At 40.3% G+C, this 20,813-nt stretch overlaps 2 protein-coding genes across 4 annotated transcripts in view; both read right to left on the reverse strand.

The window, feature by feature from the left end:
* Nucleotides 1–9,600, reverse strand: part of acot7 (acyl-CoA thioesterase 7) — a 50,949-nt gene extending 41,349 nt beyond the window's left edge. The window contains exons 1-4 of one of the 3 annotated variants that reach the window (XM_029436520.1): nt 9,518–9,600; nt 9,182–9,365; nt 4,422–4,539; nt 3,663–3,819 (exon numbers count right to left, since the gene is read on the reverse strand). In XM_029436520.1, coding sequence (XP_029292380.1) covers nt 3,663–3,819; nt 4,422–4,539; nt 9,182–9,222 — 316 coding nt within the window. In that variant the 5' untranslated portion in view covers nt 9,223–9,365; nt 9,518–9,600. The other 2 variants (XM_029436519.1, XM_029436521.1) reach the window with 2 other exon arrangements.
* Nucleotides 9,601–10,265: 665 nt separating this feature from the next.
* Nucleotides 10,266–11,542, reverse strand: LOC115011264 (transcription factor HES-2-like). Its single transcript, XM_029436344.1, has 4 exons — nt 11,422–11,542; nt 11,219–11,314; nt 11,016–11,103; nt 10,266–10,909 (listed from the first exon to the last, which is right to left on the reverse strand). Exons 1-4 carry the CDS (start codon nt 11,509–11,511, stop codon nt 10,578–10,580), a joined length of 606 nt encoding a protein of 201 aa, XP_029292204.1. The 5' UTR covers nt 11,512–11,542; the 3' UTR covers nt 10,266–10,577.
* Nucleotides 11,543–20,813: the final 9,271 nt, after the last annotated feature.

Here is a 20,813-nt window from a genome sequence, read left to right on the forward strand (position 1 = left end):
ACTTTAGTTCTTACATTGCTTTTGCCCAATATATGAATACATATAGAATATAGGACTAAACCCTGGATCATTGCACTGAATTATAAATCCTGTGATGTGCATCAGCGCTGAGTGTTTCCAGTTCAGCTCTCTTCCTGATCTCCCCTCTTCGGGGTCCTTCCCGACATGCCGTGTACTGTAGCGGGCTGTCCCTGCCACTGCCTGTATGTATATATGCATGTATGTATATACGCTGCTCTCCACCTGTCATCGCATATCTCTGCCGCCGCCTCCGTCAACCTGCTTCCAGCCCAGCAACCAGCCAACCAACCAGTATAAGCCTGTTGCTAGGGCAACGGCTGTCTAGGGGATACTTCTTTTGTTTCTCACACCTCCTTTCCTTCATCGTTCTTTCCATCTCTTTCCTACTCTCACTCTTTCTTACTCTTTCATTACCCCTGCTATCTTTTTACCCCTCAATAAGTCTGTCTGCCTCTCTCCTCACGTCTGTCTCAGTCCACCATTCTGTCTCTTACTCTCTTGAAGATGGACAGGTTGCACTGATGCCACATTACCTTATAAATACAAAGTCATTTAAAAATAAATAAACACACAAGTGAGGTTCCCTTTGCTACTGAAACTCATCCACAACAGCATGACCATGATATATTGTGCGTGTGTGTCCATACGTGTATTAATCGGTGTAGACGTCATCTCCACCACTCTGACATGAATTCAAGGACTTACAGTACGGTCAGCACATTATGTAGTTGTTTCAGACAGTCTGTGCCATCACTGCTGCCACTGGCATTTAAAAGGTTCAGTGATAGCGCTAGGTCAGCCCAATGTGATCCTCCCTGTGTCTTTACTCAAGTGTGTGTGTGTGTGTGTGTGTGTGTGTGTGAGCCTGCATACATTTATGTCTGTGCATGCTTTTATGAGTACATAGAGGGCATTAAATGTACACATATCTTAATAATGAACAGACTGCATAACTTGCCAAACATTCTAAAACTAGAAATCAACATGACTCTTAGTTTATATTCCCACAGCACGTAGTGCAGCCCGTCATGAAAGCAGTGTTTCATCTTTCATGTTTCTCAGAGTTGTGTTACTTATTGTGTGCTGCCCTCTACTGGTCAAACAGCAGAACGTCACAGTGAGGTCATTTATACTCCTGACTTAACCAGACACAGTGAAATATCCAGCAAATTAAACAAAGATACACAAATAGTGACAGAATTAGTAAATGACTTTTACAGCCCACATACAGCAAGATTCATGGCACTAAATGATGTAAACTGCTGTGTGTGCATTACAGTTTTATTCAATGCCTCAATTCTTGAATGAGTTTTTTCTTAAAAAATAATAGGTTCAAATCTCTGAACAATAACTTTGTTATTCACAAAGTTTTTGGAATATTGTGCAATTATCTACAATTTTGTGATGTTGACAAAAATCTCTGGCCAGACCAACAAGAGCCACAGGTGATGAAGAGTTAGTCCTCTGACAACCAGCAGCCTAAATGACTCACTAACAGATTACATTACATTACAGTTCATGTAGCTGACGCTTTTGTCATATTAAATGCAATAAGAAACTACAGGTGCATGCAGCATTTTGCAACATTTTGCAAGGTCAGAGCAATCTTTGTACACAGATAGATGACAAAGAACTGGTGCAAATAATGATATATATAATAATAATAATGTATTCTGCTCTGAGAACAGTGAGATTGAGAAATTTAAAAAGAAAATAATTGACCAGGGTTGTGCGACTAATGGCCCTGAGGGTTTCAGATGCTGACTACGTTATCATCACATCCCAGGTTCGAGGTCGGCTGGGGACCATGTAGCATGTCATCCCCTTCTCTCTCTCCCCTCTCATTTCCTGCCATCTCTAGTGTGTCTACATGAAGGGGAAGACATTTTGATATCTCACAGGAAAGCACACCGTAATGACTGGGAGGCTTGAATACAGCAGAGCCATCGTTAATGTTATTAGTTACACCTGTGCATGTTAAAATGTCTGCTGTGCATTCATTTGTCAAATGGTAATCAAGGAAAATGGTTTCAGCTGTGTGATGTAGAAATGCTATATACTGTATATAGTGCATGTTTTATGGACATCTTGTAGACCAGTGAATATGGAAATGAAATCATCTCAAATATATAGTAAATGTAAATCATATCACAGAATACTTTTGCCCCAACAATAATCAACTGCAGTATGAAGAATATGTCAAATATATTTGCCTAAATTAAAACAATCAATATTTCTTTAAATCTGCACTGATACTGAATTCTATGGCCTCAAATCTCTACGAGACCCAGTCTGCAGCAGGTCAAGTAAAGCATGATACATTCTGTGGTTAAACCTCAGACATACTGATGGACATTAAGGTGATGTTCTACAGGACACAGACGCTGGGTTTGAACTGATTCATCCACCTCCATCTTCTACCACTTATCCGGGGTGGGGTCGCGGGGGCAGCAGCTCCAGCAGGGAACCCCAAACTACGCCTCGGGATCCCCCAGTCGGAGGCGTTCCCAGGCCAGTGAGGAGATATAATCTCTCCACCGAGTCCTGGGTCTTCCCCGGGGTTTCCTCCCAGCTGGACATACCTGGAACACCTCCCCAGGGAGGTACCCAGGTGGTACCCAATCTATTCAAGTGACTGTTGAAGGTCACAGACCGATGATGCCATCAGAACCACATCATCTGCAAAGAGCAGCGATGAGATCCTCAGGCCACCGAACTGCAACCCCTCTCCTCCACGACTACGCCTCGATATCCTGTCCATGAATATCACGAACAGGATTGGTGATAAAGCGCAACCGTGGTGGAGGCCAACATTCACGAACGATTCCGACTCAACTCTCGCTTTGGGCGTACAGGGATTGGATGGCCCTCAGAAGTGACCCCCTCACCCCATACTCCCGCAGTACCTCCCACAGTATCACCCGGGGGACCCGGTCATACGCCTTCTCCAGATCCACAAAACACATGTAGACAGGTTGGGCGTACTCCCAGGCCCCCTCCAGGATCCTTGCGAGAGTGAAGAGTTGGTCCGTTGTTCCACAGCCAGGACAGAATCCGCATTGTTCCTCTTCAATCTGAGGACTAATTTATGTGCATTTTAAACTGCCGCTTCTGAAGACACAGCAACAGGGTTTAAGAGACCATGGGATTTTGTTCCAAACAAAATTTTTGTTCAAATCCATATTAAATTGTAAAACTGCAGCTAAGTTAATAACAGAGCAAAAGTCCTCATGTCTCCTGGCTTTGCTTTGTTTGCCTAGTTATTATAGACTAGTATGTAGGTAGGTGGCAAGTATTTGTGTGTGTGTATCCTTGTGTGAGTGTTTTGTCTATCTTCCTGCCTGTGAATACCTGAATGTTTGTCATTCTTTTTCTCCTCTGCAGTGATAGGGGTGAGAATGAGGCTAAAGGTGAACGCTGCTGCGGAGGTGAGGCAGCAGGTTAAAAGTTTTTTTGTTTTTTTTTCCATCATATTCTAACCGCAGGTGTAACGGCATTATTAATATTACTTCTACAAACAAATGCTGAATTTTTAATTATTAGCCTTTCAGTTCATTTAACATATTATCGAACAGTTAAAGGAATGCCTGAACTTTGCTTAGTGGTATGTGCCTGTTGTAAAAGTATCAGATGCCAGTCACCTGTGAGGATGTTCTCAGCCATGACTTTGACCTGCACCTCCAGCGAGTGCTTAGAGGTGTAAGTGATCTCAGCGGTGACGTGGGCGACCTCGCCGATGAACACAGGGAACAGGAACTCTGTCTTCTCCACCCGAACCAGGTTTGCCAAACAGCGGTCCTAGAGAGGAGAAACGGCCAACCTGAAACTTATACAAATATCATACATACTTGCACAACATTAAAGCCATTAAGTAAAAGAAATTGCTTTCATCACAGCCAACACCCCAACCCAGCATTAGCAAGCATCTGACATTTTTGATCCAAAAGAGATCAGCTGGAGATTTATGTTTGAAAGCCAGAAATCTCAGCACCTGGCAAAGAAATCTTACTCTAACTTACTAACTAAAGAAATAGTATTCATATTCATTTGACAATAATGTCTCCAGTGCCACGCCACAGAGATGCTAATCAGACAACTTTCTGGGATGTCTGTAAAAGATAAATACAAAAATGTGTTTTAAGATCTTAAGCGTAGACATGACAGATGTTCTGTACTTCTGTAAAACAGGAGATACAGCTGATTGTGATGACCTACGTCTTCTATCATTCTACATCTTCCTGGTTCACACTAAATAGAAGTTTTGATTAATTGTGATGGTACCCCCGACGGAAAGCTTTTATCTTCAGATACTTTGACATAAACCCTGAGAAGTCCTGCGATCTTTATTTACCAACGGTACAATAAAACAGTGTTGGGTATGCACTGATGTAGTCTCTTACCCCGTTCTGTATGTTGCAGTGTCGCGTGCCAACGATGCACCCGGCTTCCTCGATCATCTTGAGGATGATGCCTCCGTGGACATTGCCCACAATGTTGGCGTCGTCTGGCCGCATGATCCTGCAGTAAAGAGACGATGAGTTAGCATGACTGTGGATGTGATGGTGGGATCACAACAGTGTTTTTAGCATCTTGAAATAAGAGTTCTAACTGATTATTTCACACCTTTCTGTTCAACCTTTGAAGAGTGTGAAGCTGCAGTAGAGGAACATTGTGGAACAATGATTAAAGGCGAATCTGAATGACCTGAAATGTTTATGATTTATTCAGTTGAATCCGGCTGATATTTAGTGGAAGCAGGCTTTAATGTATGACCGAGTGTTTGTTTAAACCTCTGAAAAATAAAGAAATATTCTGACATGTTTGTTGACAAAAGGATATTGGAAATATAGATAGTCACTGATGAGTTTAAAGGACTTGTATTGTTGGAACATTTTCTACAATTGACTCCAGCCACACCTCTCCATGTCTATCTGATGACTACATACAGTGTCGATGACAGTGAAGCATGCTGTTATGTAGAGCAGCCGTTTCCAATTCTTTAGTGTGTGGGTTAAACTAGTTTTACCAGTTACAACCAAATCTGATAACATCCTCAGCCGTCACGAACACACAAAGTATGCACCGGTTCACTGAGATCTGACTAATCAAGGGCAACTGATTCCTGATGCTTTAAAGGGGCGTGTGTGCAATACAAAGCAAGAATATTCACATCTTGACACCATTAGCAATCCCCTATTTTACAGGATGGTGATTGTTCACTTCTAATAGAGTTGAATTGTAAAATAGTCATGTTTGGTAGTATTTTGGACTTCCTCAAAAGATTTCCCTCAAAAACCTTCCGGCTGAGTCAGAGTTGCATGTTGACGGGGGTGGAATTTCACAATAGCAACAGTAAATAACCGTTCACTGGCATCAAGAAGAGAGCAGGAGGACTACACTTGACATACAGTACCAGTCAAAAGTTTCAGTTCAGTTGAATGAGAAAGTGTGCCCAAACCTTTGACTGGTACTGTAGTTGTAATACACATAGTAACCAGAAAATAACTGAATAACTCTCCAACACTGTGATAAATACTCCTGTTGAGAAACATAGAGACGCATCACAGAGGTGTTGGTTCTGTTTATCACGATGTGAGGCTGTAGTAATGAAATGCCATTCTAATATTAATACCCATTTACATTTATGAAACAAACAAACAGTTTATAATATATTGCAATCCAAACAACGGAAGCACAAGCTACAGCCTCAAAGCAGACCCGAGTCAGTCGACACAAGCTGAACGACATTTAAACAGTTTAAAAGTATTTAGTATTCGTAGTTCTTATAATAATCTTGTGATGACTTCAATTTTTTAAAAACCACAATTGTTGAGTTTTGTTTGTGCGTCAGAGATGAAATACCTGCAGAGTTGATAATTAGGGCCCTGCTGAGCGCTGACATCCCTGCCTTGCTGACTTTGGCAGGCTTGGCGTTTCTCCACCACCGCTGCCGTCTCACTCTTATCCACATCACCTGCTGCCTTGCTGCTCCGAGGCCTAAAACAACGCATCTTTGCACTCTGACTGACTCTCAGTCTGTCCAACTTCCCTTTTATATCATCTCTACTTTCACATCTTCTGGGAATTTGGGCCCTGATGTTGTTGCAGTGAGTGATGTGATGCGGTGTTAACGATGAACTGAGGCATGGCGACTGGTCAAACTGGATCTCAACACACCCACAGATGTGCAGATAGACAGCAGCTGACCAAAAAAAGCCATTCCTCACACTTAGGTATGCGTGTCACATCTCACAGGTAGAGAAATAAACATCTCAGGAACGTATCTGCCAAGAGACCCAGAGACAAGTGTTTCCCACTTTAAAAGTTTTTGCTTCGTTAGAATGTACATTTTCTTTCAGAAGCTGTGAACCCGTTTGCTTTACTGATGAAAATATGACTCCATGAGAGTTTCCTTCAACAATAGCTAAGAAATCCAGAATTACAACCACCACGACCACACCCAAAACAGTTAGATTAGCCCAAAGACATGTCTGTTGAAATAGTCCATGTAAATCTGGTTTTAGAAATATCCCAGTGGCAGACAAACAGGAGCTAACATGGACAAAGCAAAGCCACACCTAAAGCCGCTGATAAGGCTTTAAAAGGAGGGGAAATGAATGAACACAAATGTGTTTTTACATATTCTTATTATTTAGAATTAGTGCCATCAGGACTACACCCATAAAATATAGCTTACATATAACTGAAAAAGGCATATTACTGTCATGAACAAGTGCATAAATATAATCAAAAACAAAACACAAAACACCTAACTTTTACCTGTGTCGCAAAGAATAGGAGCATAAAGTGTGAATTGGCTTCCGAAAGACTAATCGCAGCATAATTTCTGTCCCGAGTCCCATCGGTAAGAACAGAGCAGGGCACAAAGTGACAGAGGTCGAGGGGATTCGAATCACAAACAGGACCAAACTGTGTTTCAGCCGGACAATCTCACATTACCTGGTGAGTCAGGTATTCATCAATCACTCACAACTATATATAGACAAACATAAAACACACCTCAATCTCATCTGAATAGGATGTAATAAAGTCAGCACGGTGAACGTGAGAGATAACATCTAATGTTGCAGCCCAGGAAGAGGTGATATGATGACATGATGTCAAACTACATTTCACTTTGACGATCCTCTTAAAAAAGAGAAAACAGGAAGTGACTTGTTTGTTCCAGAGGTTGAGGCATTTCATCACTGAAAGTGATAGAGGACACAAGTCTAAACAGAGCAAGGACCAGGCTGTTTGGACATGGGAAGTCTATGTATACTGAGGTGGGAGGAAGTTTGCATTTGACGTAACTAACTAAAGGCAGCCAATAGAAAGAGCGTAGGAGGGAAAGTTTAGAGAGGGTTAAAGCAAAGCAGGCTGCACTATTTTTGGACACGTAAGTGCATAATTAATAATCTGGGATGAAGCTGCAGTCGTCCAGAAGGTGGATGACAATAGTTTGGCAAAGTCCCAGGGAGGTTTTAATTTAACAGGAGAGTTAAAGGACAAATCCACTCAAATATCACAGGTTAAAAATGGTGTTGATGCTGTACCCAATATTTTTAGGCTGATTTTGTTGTTGGTAGTGTTCTTTCTGCAACAAACTACAGTGGGAACATAGAAGTGAGACTCTGCCTCTGAGAGTAATGGGACTAGCTGACTAACTGCCTAAAAGTGTACACACACACACACAGACACACACCACCTGTTCATACTGTTTGAACTATAGGTAAAGGGTCATTGTGGGAAGTGTAGAAATTATTTTGGGTGACAGGTAAATGGATGCAACAAACAAAGTAACATCTCCTCATAAAATAACCCTACAACACTTTGACCATCACACAGATTGGTCACACGTGTAGTTCATGTGCAGAGAAACTGTTTCTATTCAGATTGTGTGTTGGATCTAGAGAGGACGTCTGCTGGCATGGCACTGCATCATCACACCAACATGGAAACGTAATACACTCTACAAACTGTTAGGACTATTGTAATCATGTCATTTAAAGGCCTGAACAGGTCAATCACAAGAAGGCTTCACAGCTTCCACTCAGGCCAGAAACAACTGATCACTCATAGTTACACAACTCTTTACAACACAATACAGTATATACAGTAAACCAGCCTCTCTCATTGTGAATACATACTAAGTATAATCAGCAATATAAGTAACCGCCTTCAGGTTATGACTGACTGATACGGACATTTTATTCTTAACCAAAATACTATTCATTGTCAACAGTCTAATGTGTTTACAAAACTTAACTTAACTGTAATGCAGCTGACAAAGAAAACTGACAAACGCCATGACATGTTTGTGGGGATTTCCTACAGGGGCAACTGAAGGGACTATGTGATTTTATCAGCATTCAGTGCCAAATATGATGCATCACTGTACCCGAGATTATGACAACACTACAACTTTAGATGAGAAGTCATTTTAACCTGAATTGAGTAGATTTAGTTTGAGGCAGCTGAGTGCAGAGCTGTTGTACAGTGACGGAGCTGTATGGCTCCACCGACAGGCGAGCACAAGTACAACAAGCTCTACATGCTGCTGGGAAAGGAAAGCGATCCATTGCAAATGTATTTTAATAAGTAGCAGACATTACCACATGATCACACACCGCTGGGTGTTTGCTCTAAGTCTGCTTCCTCCGCTTATTATCTTAATAAATAACCAAGGATCAACTACTAGCGATGTAACGACTCTCCGGACACAGTATTTACAGGAGCTAAATTATTGAAGCCTCCGCCCTGAAATAAAACTTTTATTAGACTTTCGATTAAATAGTGGCGACCTTAATGTGTCCTTGGTAGTTTAAGCGCGTGTCCCATCCGCATCGATGTGATCACATACGATACGACATGTGACATAAATGGTCGGCACCTCTGCCGGGAACAAAGGCTTAATAACCTGAAAACACGCCGCTTGTTTTATTATAAACCAGCCGAAAGTGGACATTGAGGACCGGCAGCACAACACGGTAGTGTACGGGGTTATAGTACAGGACACTAGGCGGATTATCTGGGTTTTCATCCGGTGAGGGACGACGCCGGTAGCCGCGCTGTTCTCGTCATTTGTCGACCAACAGCACGTTATTAGCATTTGAAGGTTGCTCGCGCGTGTGATAATGTGTCGTATCAAACGTCTTACCTGCATATTTGTAGGGAGGATGCTGCCTGCGGGACCGACATGCTGGTGATAAGGACGATGACTAGGCTCTCGGGGTTTGTTGGGATGTGAAGGAGGATTCAGACTCCTCCAGTGCTCCGGTGTCCGCCGGCTGCTCTGTCTCGTGTCTTTGAGAAATGACTCATCTGTAGGAAAAGTACTTAGACTGCACAGAAATGCCCAGAGGGTGTTTGTAGTTAATATGACTAACGACAGCCATTTAGCTTACATGTAGTGGCCGGTGTCTTTCAAAGACCGAAATGAGAAGGGAAACGATTGTGCGACGGAAATAATAACCATAACCATGTCGATACCTACAAGCGTCGGAGGAGAGCAGCAGAGACCGTGTTTACTCTACTATAATCCGTGCAGGGGCAGTATCTCATCTCGTCCCCACCCCGGAGTCAAACTGACTAATGGTTTTTATTCTGTTCAAATCTGCTGGACAGATGTGCCACCCAGGCTTCTGCTCATTAACAGAGAAACATTACGTCATGGACCGAGGTCCAGTTCAGCGTCTGGAGACGCTTTAGTCTTTTATCAGCCTATTGTTGTGAGCAGGCAGCCTCGACGTGTTTATTCTGCCCTATGATAAAATGCACTTTAGCACACAGTAGGTCGTGTGTGCATTTTTCTGTGTGATATTTGTTTGTTTTTTTCTGTCCCTGTAATTTTAAAGCAAGTGTTCACTTTATCCTTGTGTGTGAAGTGTCCCAAATAAATAAGGTTTTATTTGAATGTTGTCCTTACATGGTCAGCATTCAACCTTATATGACTGTGCGTTAAAGACATTAGTAAAGACCAATACTATTCTGGAAAATTGACCATAAAGTGTAAACAAAAACCAAACACAATATATTATCACTACATCGTAGTTTTATTTATTTTCATATAAAATATATACAACATTTGCTGTAAATAGCAAAAAATAAAACAGATCCCAACAGAGATACTTACAATGACACATAATATGTCTACAGAGTTCATCTGCACAGACTCAGTACTCTGAAGTCTAGCGTGCAAATTCATAAAGGCTGACCCTTTGGGTCTTACAGGGCTGTTTTAATGGCCCTTAATCACTTAGTCCGCGGAGTGGACTAAATATTTACCGTATACATACATGCAGATTTAAAAAAATACGACTGTCTAAACTTGTCAACTTATACAGGACAACAGACTTGTGCGCAAAACGTAAGTATATAATACTCAACCAATACGATTTAACGATGAATTCTGGCTTTTCATCAACGGAAGCGAGGCGGTGAATCACTGTGCATATTTACAAGTGACGCTATCTCAACATGCTGCCTACATAGGAAACACTTTACAGTCTTTTCACAGGCTTTTGAGAGACCCGGTTACTTCAACTTCGTGAAATCTACCAAGGTCTCCACATAGAAGCGCTGACAGCCTGTGGGCCGGGCTGCGCTCGGCTGGGAGCCACTGCGCCGCTGCTGCCGCGGGACTGGCTCTCCGGTCTGGAGCTGAAGCTGGATTTGAGGCTCAGGAGTCTCTGTTGGATCTGAGGGAGAGTCCTGGAGCTCTGAGCGCAGCAGTTCAGGCAGGTTGGGGTGACAGTGGCGGATGTGGACTGCTGGACGAATTCGTTCACCCGCTGACACGCGTCTTGATCCAGGCTCGTTTTGGGGAGCAGAGTGGAGACGCGCTGGAGGCAAGCTTTGTAGCCTTCCTTGTAACTGTCTGCAGAATCTGAAAAGACAATGACTTGTTAGTTTCTTTGTCCAAAAATGCGAAGAGGCCACTGTATATACATTGATCAATACAAGTGTTTATAACAAGCAGAACCATAACTTACTTTTCGTGCTAACAGAGGGAATGTCGCTGAGGAACCTCACAGTCATTTCCAGGATGTCAGCTTTCTCAAGCTTGGAGTGGCGAGTCTTCTGGAGAAAATAATAAAAAAAGAAAATATTAAACATATGAGCCTAAACGTTGAATTGACGTTGGTATATCTGAAAGCAGTTTTCTACATGTATTGAAATGGATATAATAACTTACATCTCTGCCTGTGAGGGGAATGATGAGGTTTTTCAAATGGTTCAGGTTGTCGTTGATACGTGCGCGCCTTCTTTTTTCCATCAAAGGTTTCATTGTCTGGAGAAAAAAAAACATCATAGTTAGCATCCTTTCATAACAATAAGGGTAAAACATCAAAGAAAATGATTACGATAATGAAGCAAAACAGCAGTGACTTCGCTTACCTTTCTTAGCTCGAGAGCCTCTTTTCTTTTGGCCACAGTTAGCCTTGGAGAAAAAGATGGGAGAGCTTCACAAGTCATGTTTGGAGACATTTTCAGCTTCGTCTTTGTGCCAGAGAAGTGTCCAAAGCAGAAGTCGGAGAAGATGTGTCTCTAACGGCCAAGGGCTGCAGTATATATGCAGGCCCGTGGCGTCGGTTGACGTGCGTCACGGATACGCCCCCAAGCCAACACAACGATTTGGACTGGCCATATTCGATGGAAACAACACACAACTATCACATTTAGTAAGATAACCATCTGTCTTCTACTCTAATCCACGCATAACAACTGCAGTGCGTGTCTGCGTTATTGTCCATAGACCAAATAAAACAAAATCTGCGTCAACAAGCGGAGGAAATGTGTGCGTAAAGATGCCTAAAGTTTGGACGCACTGAATGCTCATTCACCAAATATGAATTCTGCAAACTCTACAATTCATATTAAATAGTACACAGTAAAGTTAATTATTTCACATATAGTAGATGGAATAGGTTATTTGTAAAATACACATAAATGTATAGCCTACAGTATATATATATTTATAGTGACTGGTGCGTAATTACGCAGTGCTCATATGTGGCTAGGAACCAAATATAGGCTGTGTAACATTAATTTATTTTGAGATCTAACAATGGAACATAGCAGACTTTAAAAAAAACATATTTTTTCTAAAACAATGTTACAGTTTTCATTATCAAAATGTGTTTGCCTGCTGAATTACAGTACTGTTCCATGATGAGGTTTTACTGTATTTTATTGTGTGTAATTCGCCCTAGTTTGATTACATATCCTTTAAATTATATATTCTTATTTCAAATAAATATCCACACTTAGAACAAACGGGTGCAAGACATACGTCACTGGCCTATAGGGGTCAGGCTTGTGTGTATGAAAAAGTGTCCAGAGAGACAGACTTTTACTCCAATCTCATACCCAAGCCACGCTACTTTCAAATAGCATCTGCTCTTAGATTTTGACAACAATAGTTTTGCATATGACGTTTTTATGCAGTTTCTGCCCGGGGGGAGTTTCTACCTGTAGGTTGTATCCCGCTGCTACTGACGCCTCACACAAGGCGGTGGGGGCTGAAAAACAGAGGGTGGGTAGCGAGGGAGCTTGTACTTCAATCACAATAGCCCCCGCGAAATATAACATGAGCCTGCCATGGGTTTTAACTTTTAAATACATATATAAATACATACATGTATAAATACAATTTCCTTCGATTCGGTGTATTTAGTAACCAACCATCGTGCCGTGCGATGTATGAATCAAACGTGGAATTACAGCTTTGAGATTAAAGTAAAAACTGGAGAGACATGGGCAGCCCATCAAATGCCAGCGCACTCAGGGGAACCACGCGCACAGCACGCGCCACGGGGACCAGATGGCTGTCTGTTATCGAGCCTTCAACTCCACCACCCCCCCCCCCCCCCATACACTCCTCCTGCAGCACACCAGCATCCTGAACAGCCAATCTCCCTGTCCCACCATGCATCTATCCATACCTTATCCATGCGCGCGCGCACACACACACACACACACACACACACACACACACACACATAGACTGCATTGCATATACTCAAGCTCTTTTTCTATAAACGTTACACGCACGACACATGATCTCCACGCAGTTTTGGCGTGGGTGCCCCATCTGCATGCTTCTTATGGGTTTATGTTGTCCAACTGAAACAAACCATTCTCACCCCCCTTTTTGGAAACTCTGTTGCGATTGTCTCCTTCAGCTTGACTCATGGATATTTTAGCGTCCAAGCTATCATGAAATGCTTGTTTATCAATATGATATGGTGATGACGAAACACAAAGCTCAATCTGTTGGTGGAGATAAAGATGCTGGTCTGGAAGAGCAGATTGCAACACTCCGTGGACAAGGTTATGTTTGAAAGAGTATTACGTTAAATATAAAATAGTTATATAGAAAGCGAACACTGAGAATCTTTAAAAGCATGAAGCTTTTATTCTGACATGGTGACAACTTCCCGAAACAGAAGCACAATTGCACAATTGTAAAATATATGAAAGCAGTCATGCAAAGGCAAACGTCTATGGAAAGGGATTTGATCTCATACAGACACTTTTAAAAGTCTGCCGTCAACTTCATATAAAATATAGAATTGTATATATTTATATAATAAATATATATTTGTATTGTCGGCTATCAATTGTTTTCCACCCTGCACTAGATGCATTAATTGCCCAATATGATATGAATTTCAACCACAATTTAAACGGAGTTGGGGAGATTCTGAATATTCTGGAGAACTTTTACAATTTTATATGAAAATAAATAAAGTGTACAGAGGCGTAATCTCAAGGTTACCATCGTGTAGACATGATCTTGTTTTGCTGCTTCAACAAAGCCAAGCGCTGTCCTGAAACTGAGAGGCACACTTGCTGCACGCGCCCCTCACCGCCCCACTGGGATGGAGGGACGGTGGGGGTTGGGGGAGGTACACATCTCCTCCGTTTTGCTCTTACGGTTAGAGTCCTCTTTTGTCTTTTCAAGCAAATTCGGCGTCGGTAACCCATCTGTACAGGCCGGATAACAGGGACCCTTTGTCTGAAAATGTTCCGACACTTCATGGGAATTAAGAATCACATATGGGCTGTGGGATGGGGGAGAAACAGCGAGACAGACTCCATCTGACTTTTGCTTCAGCCTGATGTAAGCTGAGAGAAAACGGACGGCTTCGGAGTCTCAAACAATGGAGAACACCACATCCAGCTATAACAACTATACACAAACTTATCTTCTCAATATGTTATGAAAACAAACTTGAGCACAACACAGTCTGTCTGCACTCCTCTTGTGGGAACAAAATAGATCAAATTAAGAAAATATACCAATTTTAGCGAAAAGAAACGTTCATGATGCCACGTGCTTTCAGATGAATTCCCTTCGCAATGGTCTTCCCTTTATTTCACTGAGAGGTCAGTTATCAATCTTGATACTTGGATTTTCAAGGCAATTTTACCTTTGTGCACAATCTTGATTGTCTATGTGTAGTATGATGTTGCAAGTATTTATTATACTCCAAAAAAATAATACAGAATTCAGTTATTTTAGTATTTTTGTGATACTTCATTACTTTGTTCTAAATTAAAATTAAATTAAAATTGACTAGAAACTAGAAAGAAATGAGTTTTCAAAAGCGATTGCTAGTGTTGAACTTTGATTAATGCATGTATAGATATACAATACCATACATTAAACAAAACCTTCTCCTTTACTCAAAAGGGTTTCTTGTCAGCAGCAAACGGTGATTTGACTGGCAGCTGTGTCTGTGTGAGTGCAGAGCACCAAACTGGAAGTCACTCACCCAATCTTTCAACAATTCGTTTTTAAATGGAGTATGTGCAAACTGATATATGGGTTATCTCAATTATTGTACTTGACCAACAAAGCAATGTGGACTTTTTATCCATTCAAATGAGAATAAATCTTCTCCAGAATGCTGTAACTTTGCTCTTTGCTTCTTTCTACCAGCTGGACATTTTCCACCTGTTATGAATCATGTTACCACTGTAGTCAATAATACACTTTTGTGGCATGAAGTGTACAAGTGTTACCTTTTTCCTTATTGACACAGTTTTTCTGATAGTCTTGCAGCTACTGATTTGCATAATTAATCTTCTTCAGACCATAAAGAGACAAAGAAAAAGAAGAAGCAGCAGGGGGCCAAGATATCCTGTGTGGAACAAGCTCCGAAAACCCTGGATCCTACAATTTCCATAGAACAACTCGGCAGCTTGTATCTTTTAAACCTCAACACCTCCAGTTTTTAATGCTGGATTTCTCTGAAAAGTCTCAGGCCCATTCAGAGATAAACCTGATGACATCATTAGGGTGATTTTATTTCTCTCTCCTGAGCCACACAATACATTATATAAGTGTTTTGACAGGCTGGTTCGTACTCTTCTTGACAGCTAAACTATTTTAGCTCACCTACAATGAAATGACAATGTTTTCTTGTATGGCAACAGTTTATGTCTATAATATCTGTGTATGGTAACTACAGCATGGCTAAGGGTGGAGGGAGACTGTGTAGTGATAGCAGGTCTGTCTCCTGCACACAACTCAGACGCATGCCCAACCCCCACTGTGACCTCAGTCTGGACAAGAAAACTGAACAATGTGGATCTCAGTTCTTAGAGCTCATTGTTTAATAGGACTGTTTCTCTTTAGACCAAGTGTCTTTCATAGTTAACGTTAGATCTTGTAACAGTTGTTCTATTAGATGTATAATATTGTATGATATATTATATATATATATATATATATATATATATGTGTGTGTATTGCATTATACAAATGTTTTTTGTACATTTGTAAATAAGTCCTGTTATTATTTTGAGGAAAGGAAAAAACTTTTCTCCGACACATTTCTGTTTGTTCTATATTGTGGAGATGCCTTTTATAAAAACACGCTCTGAGGTTTTTACTGTCTCTGCTGCCTGAAACATCTTTGTAATATGTATGGCTTCACACAGACTCAACCACTGAAATACGCTGATCTGTAGCGTTACGAGCCTGGTAGCTCTGTGTCGCTGTCACTGCTAACTCCTTTGCTCTGTTTGGGATTGTCTCTCTGCTCCAGGAGGCTTCCCACTGAAAAGCTTGGGGAAGCGGCTGTCAACTGCACTTTATCTGAGGTGGTGATGTTAACATTTGTGTGTACCATAAGTCACATAATGGTGAGATGTATGTCAAACTTTGTCTCATGCAGAGAAAGACCAACACATGCTTATGAGACTGTTTGGAGAGGATACTAGGCTACCATATCAGCAATCTTCAATCTTCAGAAATGTAGTGGTAGTTTATTCAAGTTGGGCAAAGCCATATACGTTACAGTTTTCTTTAAAGCATTGGTTTTATGTAAAGGTAACGGGAAGCGTCCCATGGAGGCATGTCAGTTGGTATAATATTGTCTAACATTAGTGTGTTTTAGCTGGGAATATAGGTATGTAGGTTCTTCAGGCACAGAATGGTTCTTATATACTGGACCAGGCTATGTGCCAGTCTTAGTTCGACTCTCCTCACATGCATCCTTTTCACACTGTTCCTCATTGACCAGTGAAGAGCTCCTTTGTGTGAGCTCGAACTCAGTGAGCTTTTGTTTTGAAGGACTACACCAGATTGCTAGGCAGTAACTGAGGTGGGATAAAACTAAATATTGTATTACTTGTTAAATTATCTGTAAAAAAAAATAGCGCACCTTCTGATGACAGAAATCATAACTCATTTTGGCAACCATATTATTAAATGCGAGTTGACCATGAAAGTGTTCCTTAAGTGAGACCATTTAGCCTCTTTAGTCTGCTCGATGGCTAACCTCTATAAAGAGAGGACCGCTCTGGATCTGTCCTCACAGCAGGCTGGAGTCAACTATTAGACTTGTTTTTTGAGATGTTCAACTTTAACCTGTTTTCAGAGACCCATTCAGAAACCAGCATCATTTTGTTAGGCGCCTTGTATTTTCTGCAGATACATACATTGTAGTATCATCAGCGTACATAGCCATGCTTGCATTTTATTTAATACATATGACAGAATGTTTGTAGATAACGAATATAGGAGAGGTCCTAGACAGCTGCCCTGGGGAATTCCGCATTGTTGTGATTTTATATTTCACATTATACAAAACACAATGTTTTCTGTTGGATAAATACATTGTCATCCATATGCGACTGCTTAAGTTTTGAATCCATAAGCAGATAGTTTGATGAGTAGTAGCTCATGATCTATAAGATCAAAAGCAGCACTGTGGTTTTGTATAGTTGAATGTCCTTTGCATCATTACTGCATATTTCCCACAGAATAAGTTTTCATATACATTTCCTACCTCAAAGGGAGCCTCTGGCTTCATCAGTTCACCACAGTTCAGTCTGACAGTCGACCTGAAGAGACATAAAATGTGCTTGTGAGAGTATAAAGGTTTCTCTGAAGTCCTTGCTCTATGACTTGAAAAGGTTCTTCCTGACAACATGGACCCAACAGGATTCAATCAGAATAGATAATCAATTAACATCAGATTTTGAAAAGACGTTTGATCGCCTCAATTGACAATATTTGTTATATATACAGGTAACATCTGTATATATATATATATATATATATATATATAATATACAGATGTTACCAATTTCTAAGATAAAGGTAATTTCCGCACACACTTTTATCACCTCTCCATTGATTTATTAAAAAGAGAATTGATATTTCGGTCTTAAAGACCTTTCTCAAGACATATGTATATGCATAAGCATTATGTCTTTTTTATTAAATCAATGCAGAGATGATAAAAGTGTGTGTGGGAATTACTTTTTTTCTTTGAAATTGGATCTTAGGGGGGATTTTATCCCCTGAGTCCCTAAATTACAACACAACTATTGTCTCACTCAGTTTATATGGAGAAACAAACCATGCTGGATAAAACTGACAATACTGCAAATCCCTGTTGAAGAAAGTGAACTGAAAGTCCTTACCTCACCTAATGAATCAGTACCATACATCAGCTCTTTCAATTGTGTCCTGGTCATAACAGCAATTAAAAGATTTGACAACAAGTTTGGAAGAAAACAGGTTGTATTAAGTTTCCGGCAAGATTCACATGAATCCCTCTTTACCTGCAGCCGTTAGAGATGGCATCACAAAACTATGGTATCAACACTTTTGGGATTCTGTTAAAAGAGGAAGTCCTTCAAACTTTTGAAGAGCTCTCCTCCCAATACAATCTACCCGGCACTCACTTTTTTAAATACCTCCAGCTTAGGCACTTTATCATCTCAGAACTAGATGACCATCTACATTAGAAGAATTGCCTCTATGTAAACTTGTGTGTGAGAGGAAGAGAGTTTATATTTTATGCTTAATCAGGTGTGATAACTGTTAGGAGAGACACACAAATTGGAAGAAGTACTTTTGAAGAGGAATGGGAAGCACTGTGTTTTGGTAGTCAGTATTTCTCTTTCAACCTTAGACATGAAATGACACAATACAATCTAATTAACTGACTATACTATACCACTGACAGACTGCACAGAATAAGACATCAGTACTCCCAATTCTGCCCAAGAAGTAAAACTGGGATATTTCATCATATTGGACTTCTACACTAATATATAGCTATTACTGCTTGATGACATTACAGAAATAACCATGCCTGCAGAACCAAGAGTAACCCTACAGGGCGACATATCTATGATAAAATTCAATAAAAAGCAAACTGAAATGTATTAGAATATCCCTTATTAAAGACAACCCATGTATAGCCATGCAATGGAAAGATGGTGTGGCATCTATTTGATTATATTCTTGTTGCATTATTCAGCTCAAGGGCTGTTATGTTACCAAACCAATAACGACCAACTGTTTTTGGTCTGTTCAAAAGTTCTCCAAGCTCCAAGGTTTATGACTTATCTGCGTAAAGACGGTGTCTACACAACTATATTGTCAGAAAATCTTTAAACTTGTTAGAAAAAAAATCCTAAATTGTTCTTTTCATTTCAAAAGTTGTGGTTCAAATCCAGGATGTTGGAAATCTTTAAATGCACCAACCAGTGGTTTACGAGAGAGTCCCTGCTGATGTAGTATCATGATGAAGACTAGAGTACCCCTCTCTATGTGTTTAAAGTCTCGACAAGATGATTGTCAAAGTGAATAAAACTAATGGCTGATGAAAAGCTAAGCAATCTAACTCCATGTTATTCTTCCCTTCCTGCCACAACATTGTTCTGTGTCACAACAAAACATATCACCACATTGTCAGAAGCCTATATGTTAATGCTTTATAGAAACCAGCGAAATGCATCATTCTAAGAGTTGCTATAAGCATCCCCATTGCTTTGTGGTGTCTTATAACAAAGTCATGTGGTGTTATAAGTTTAACGACAAATTAATATACTTTAAAAAGTAATATAACTGGTCATTATTATTCTGCCCATGTTCAACATGTTAAAAATTCTTAATATGAAATATTTATGACGGCTGGAGAATGTATGGTTCGTGCTCCGCTCGTGTTCTGCTTCATGGAAACTACTTTGCTGTTACCATTGTTTTCTATTAGTCTAAATGCACAAAACTAAGTGGTTTCTGTCAAATAAACTGTTATAAGAAACATCTTTGATTAATGTTATGATTGTGATTGTGTTGTGATTGTGACTGTTTTTGGTTTGTCTGTAACTGTGCTGCTGCCTATCTTGGCCAGGACTAGATTTTTAATCTCAATGAGACATATCCTGGTAAAATAAAGGTTATAAATAAATAAATATACAACTATAGGCTGTGCAATCAAGTATGCTACCTTAAAGAATGGACAGATGGAAACAGAAGTACTAATTTCCAATATCATTTAGCAAAAGTGGTAAATTCAGCATAGGTCTACACATATCGGAAAAATAACCTTATAGTAACGGGTTACTATATTGTGGAGAAATAGTCAGACTACAAGTTATAAACTTATAAGCCTGCTATTGAAAATCACAGGGATATGCAGAATCATATTTATTTAAGAAATGTTACATTATTGTAAAATAACTGAGAAAGTGTTTTTTGGTTGAAGTCAAATCTGTCATTGTAATTCTCCACTGGAGTCATCTCCGTGTGTGTCCCATCACACAACCAGTCCAACATCTTCCCACCAATTTGGCGGCAACTAGAGAGGCGCCTCACATCTGCAACAATAGAGCAGCTGCTCAGCATCAATAGGCTCAGGCTGACCTGCGGCTTTATGCGTTTGCGCGCCTTTTTCATTCCTTTCATCTGACTGAGATTCCTCTTATTAAGACGTCTGGGTTTAATAATAAACTTGAGATTCTTGGCCCAACACAAAATCAAAGATCAAACAACACAACCATATTCGAGAAATGTACATTTATTGAAAAGTTTTTGACAGTGAAAAAACATTTGAAGTGTCACAAAACATGTTTTTTTCTTTTACATAACGGCAATGAATAATACAGTATCCTATATAATCCTATGTAACACATAGTGTTTACAGACTATTCCTTTGCACAGACCAAAATACTTTTAAGTCCATCGTGCAAACCTCAAACAAAATAACCCTTGGGGTTTTACTAAAGTGTTGTCTACAACCCATATCTTTGAAACCCCAAAGAGGACTGCATTTTAAAAGCTCATAGACTTCTGTTTCTTTAAGATCTGTGCTCGTGTGCTCTCTGGCACTGAACATAACATGAGCCAAATGCTGAATAAAATTATTGTACAGCAACTCCAACCATTCTTAATAGATAAGACTGCGGCCATTGGAATACAAATAGCATAAATAACATCACAAAATAAATAACACGCTTGAGATAAATGTCCACCTAAT

The sequence above is a fragment of the Cottoperca gobio genome, chromosome 7 (assembly GCF_900634415.1).
Source record: "Cottoperca gobio chromosome 7, fCotGob3.1, whole genome shotgun sequence".
Lineage (NCBI taxonomy): Eukaryota > Metazoa > Chordata > Actinopteri > Perciformes > Bovichtidae > Cottoperca > Cottoperca gobio.

Bases quoted from the DNA above. Each gene is read 5' to 3' on its own strand.
- LOC115011264 (XM_029436344.1), bottom strand. From the start codon at position 11,511: ATGTCTCCAAACATGACTTGTGAAGCTCTCCCATCTTTTTCTCCAAGG. The intron at 11,104-11,218 runs GTAAGTTATTAT...TATTTTCTCCAG, and splicing joins TTCCCCTCACAGGCAGAGAT to AAGACTCGCCACTCCAAGCT. The intron at 10,910-11,015 runs GTAAGTTATGGT...TTGTCTTTTCAG, and splicing joins TCCCTCTGTTAGCACGAAAA to ATTCTGCAGACAGTTACAAG.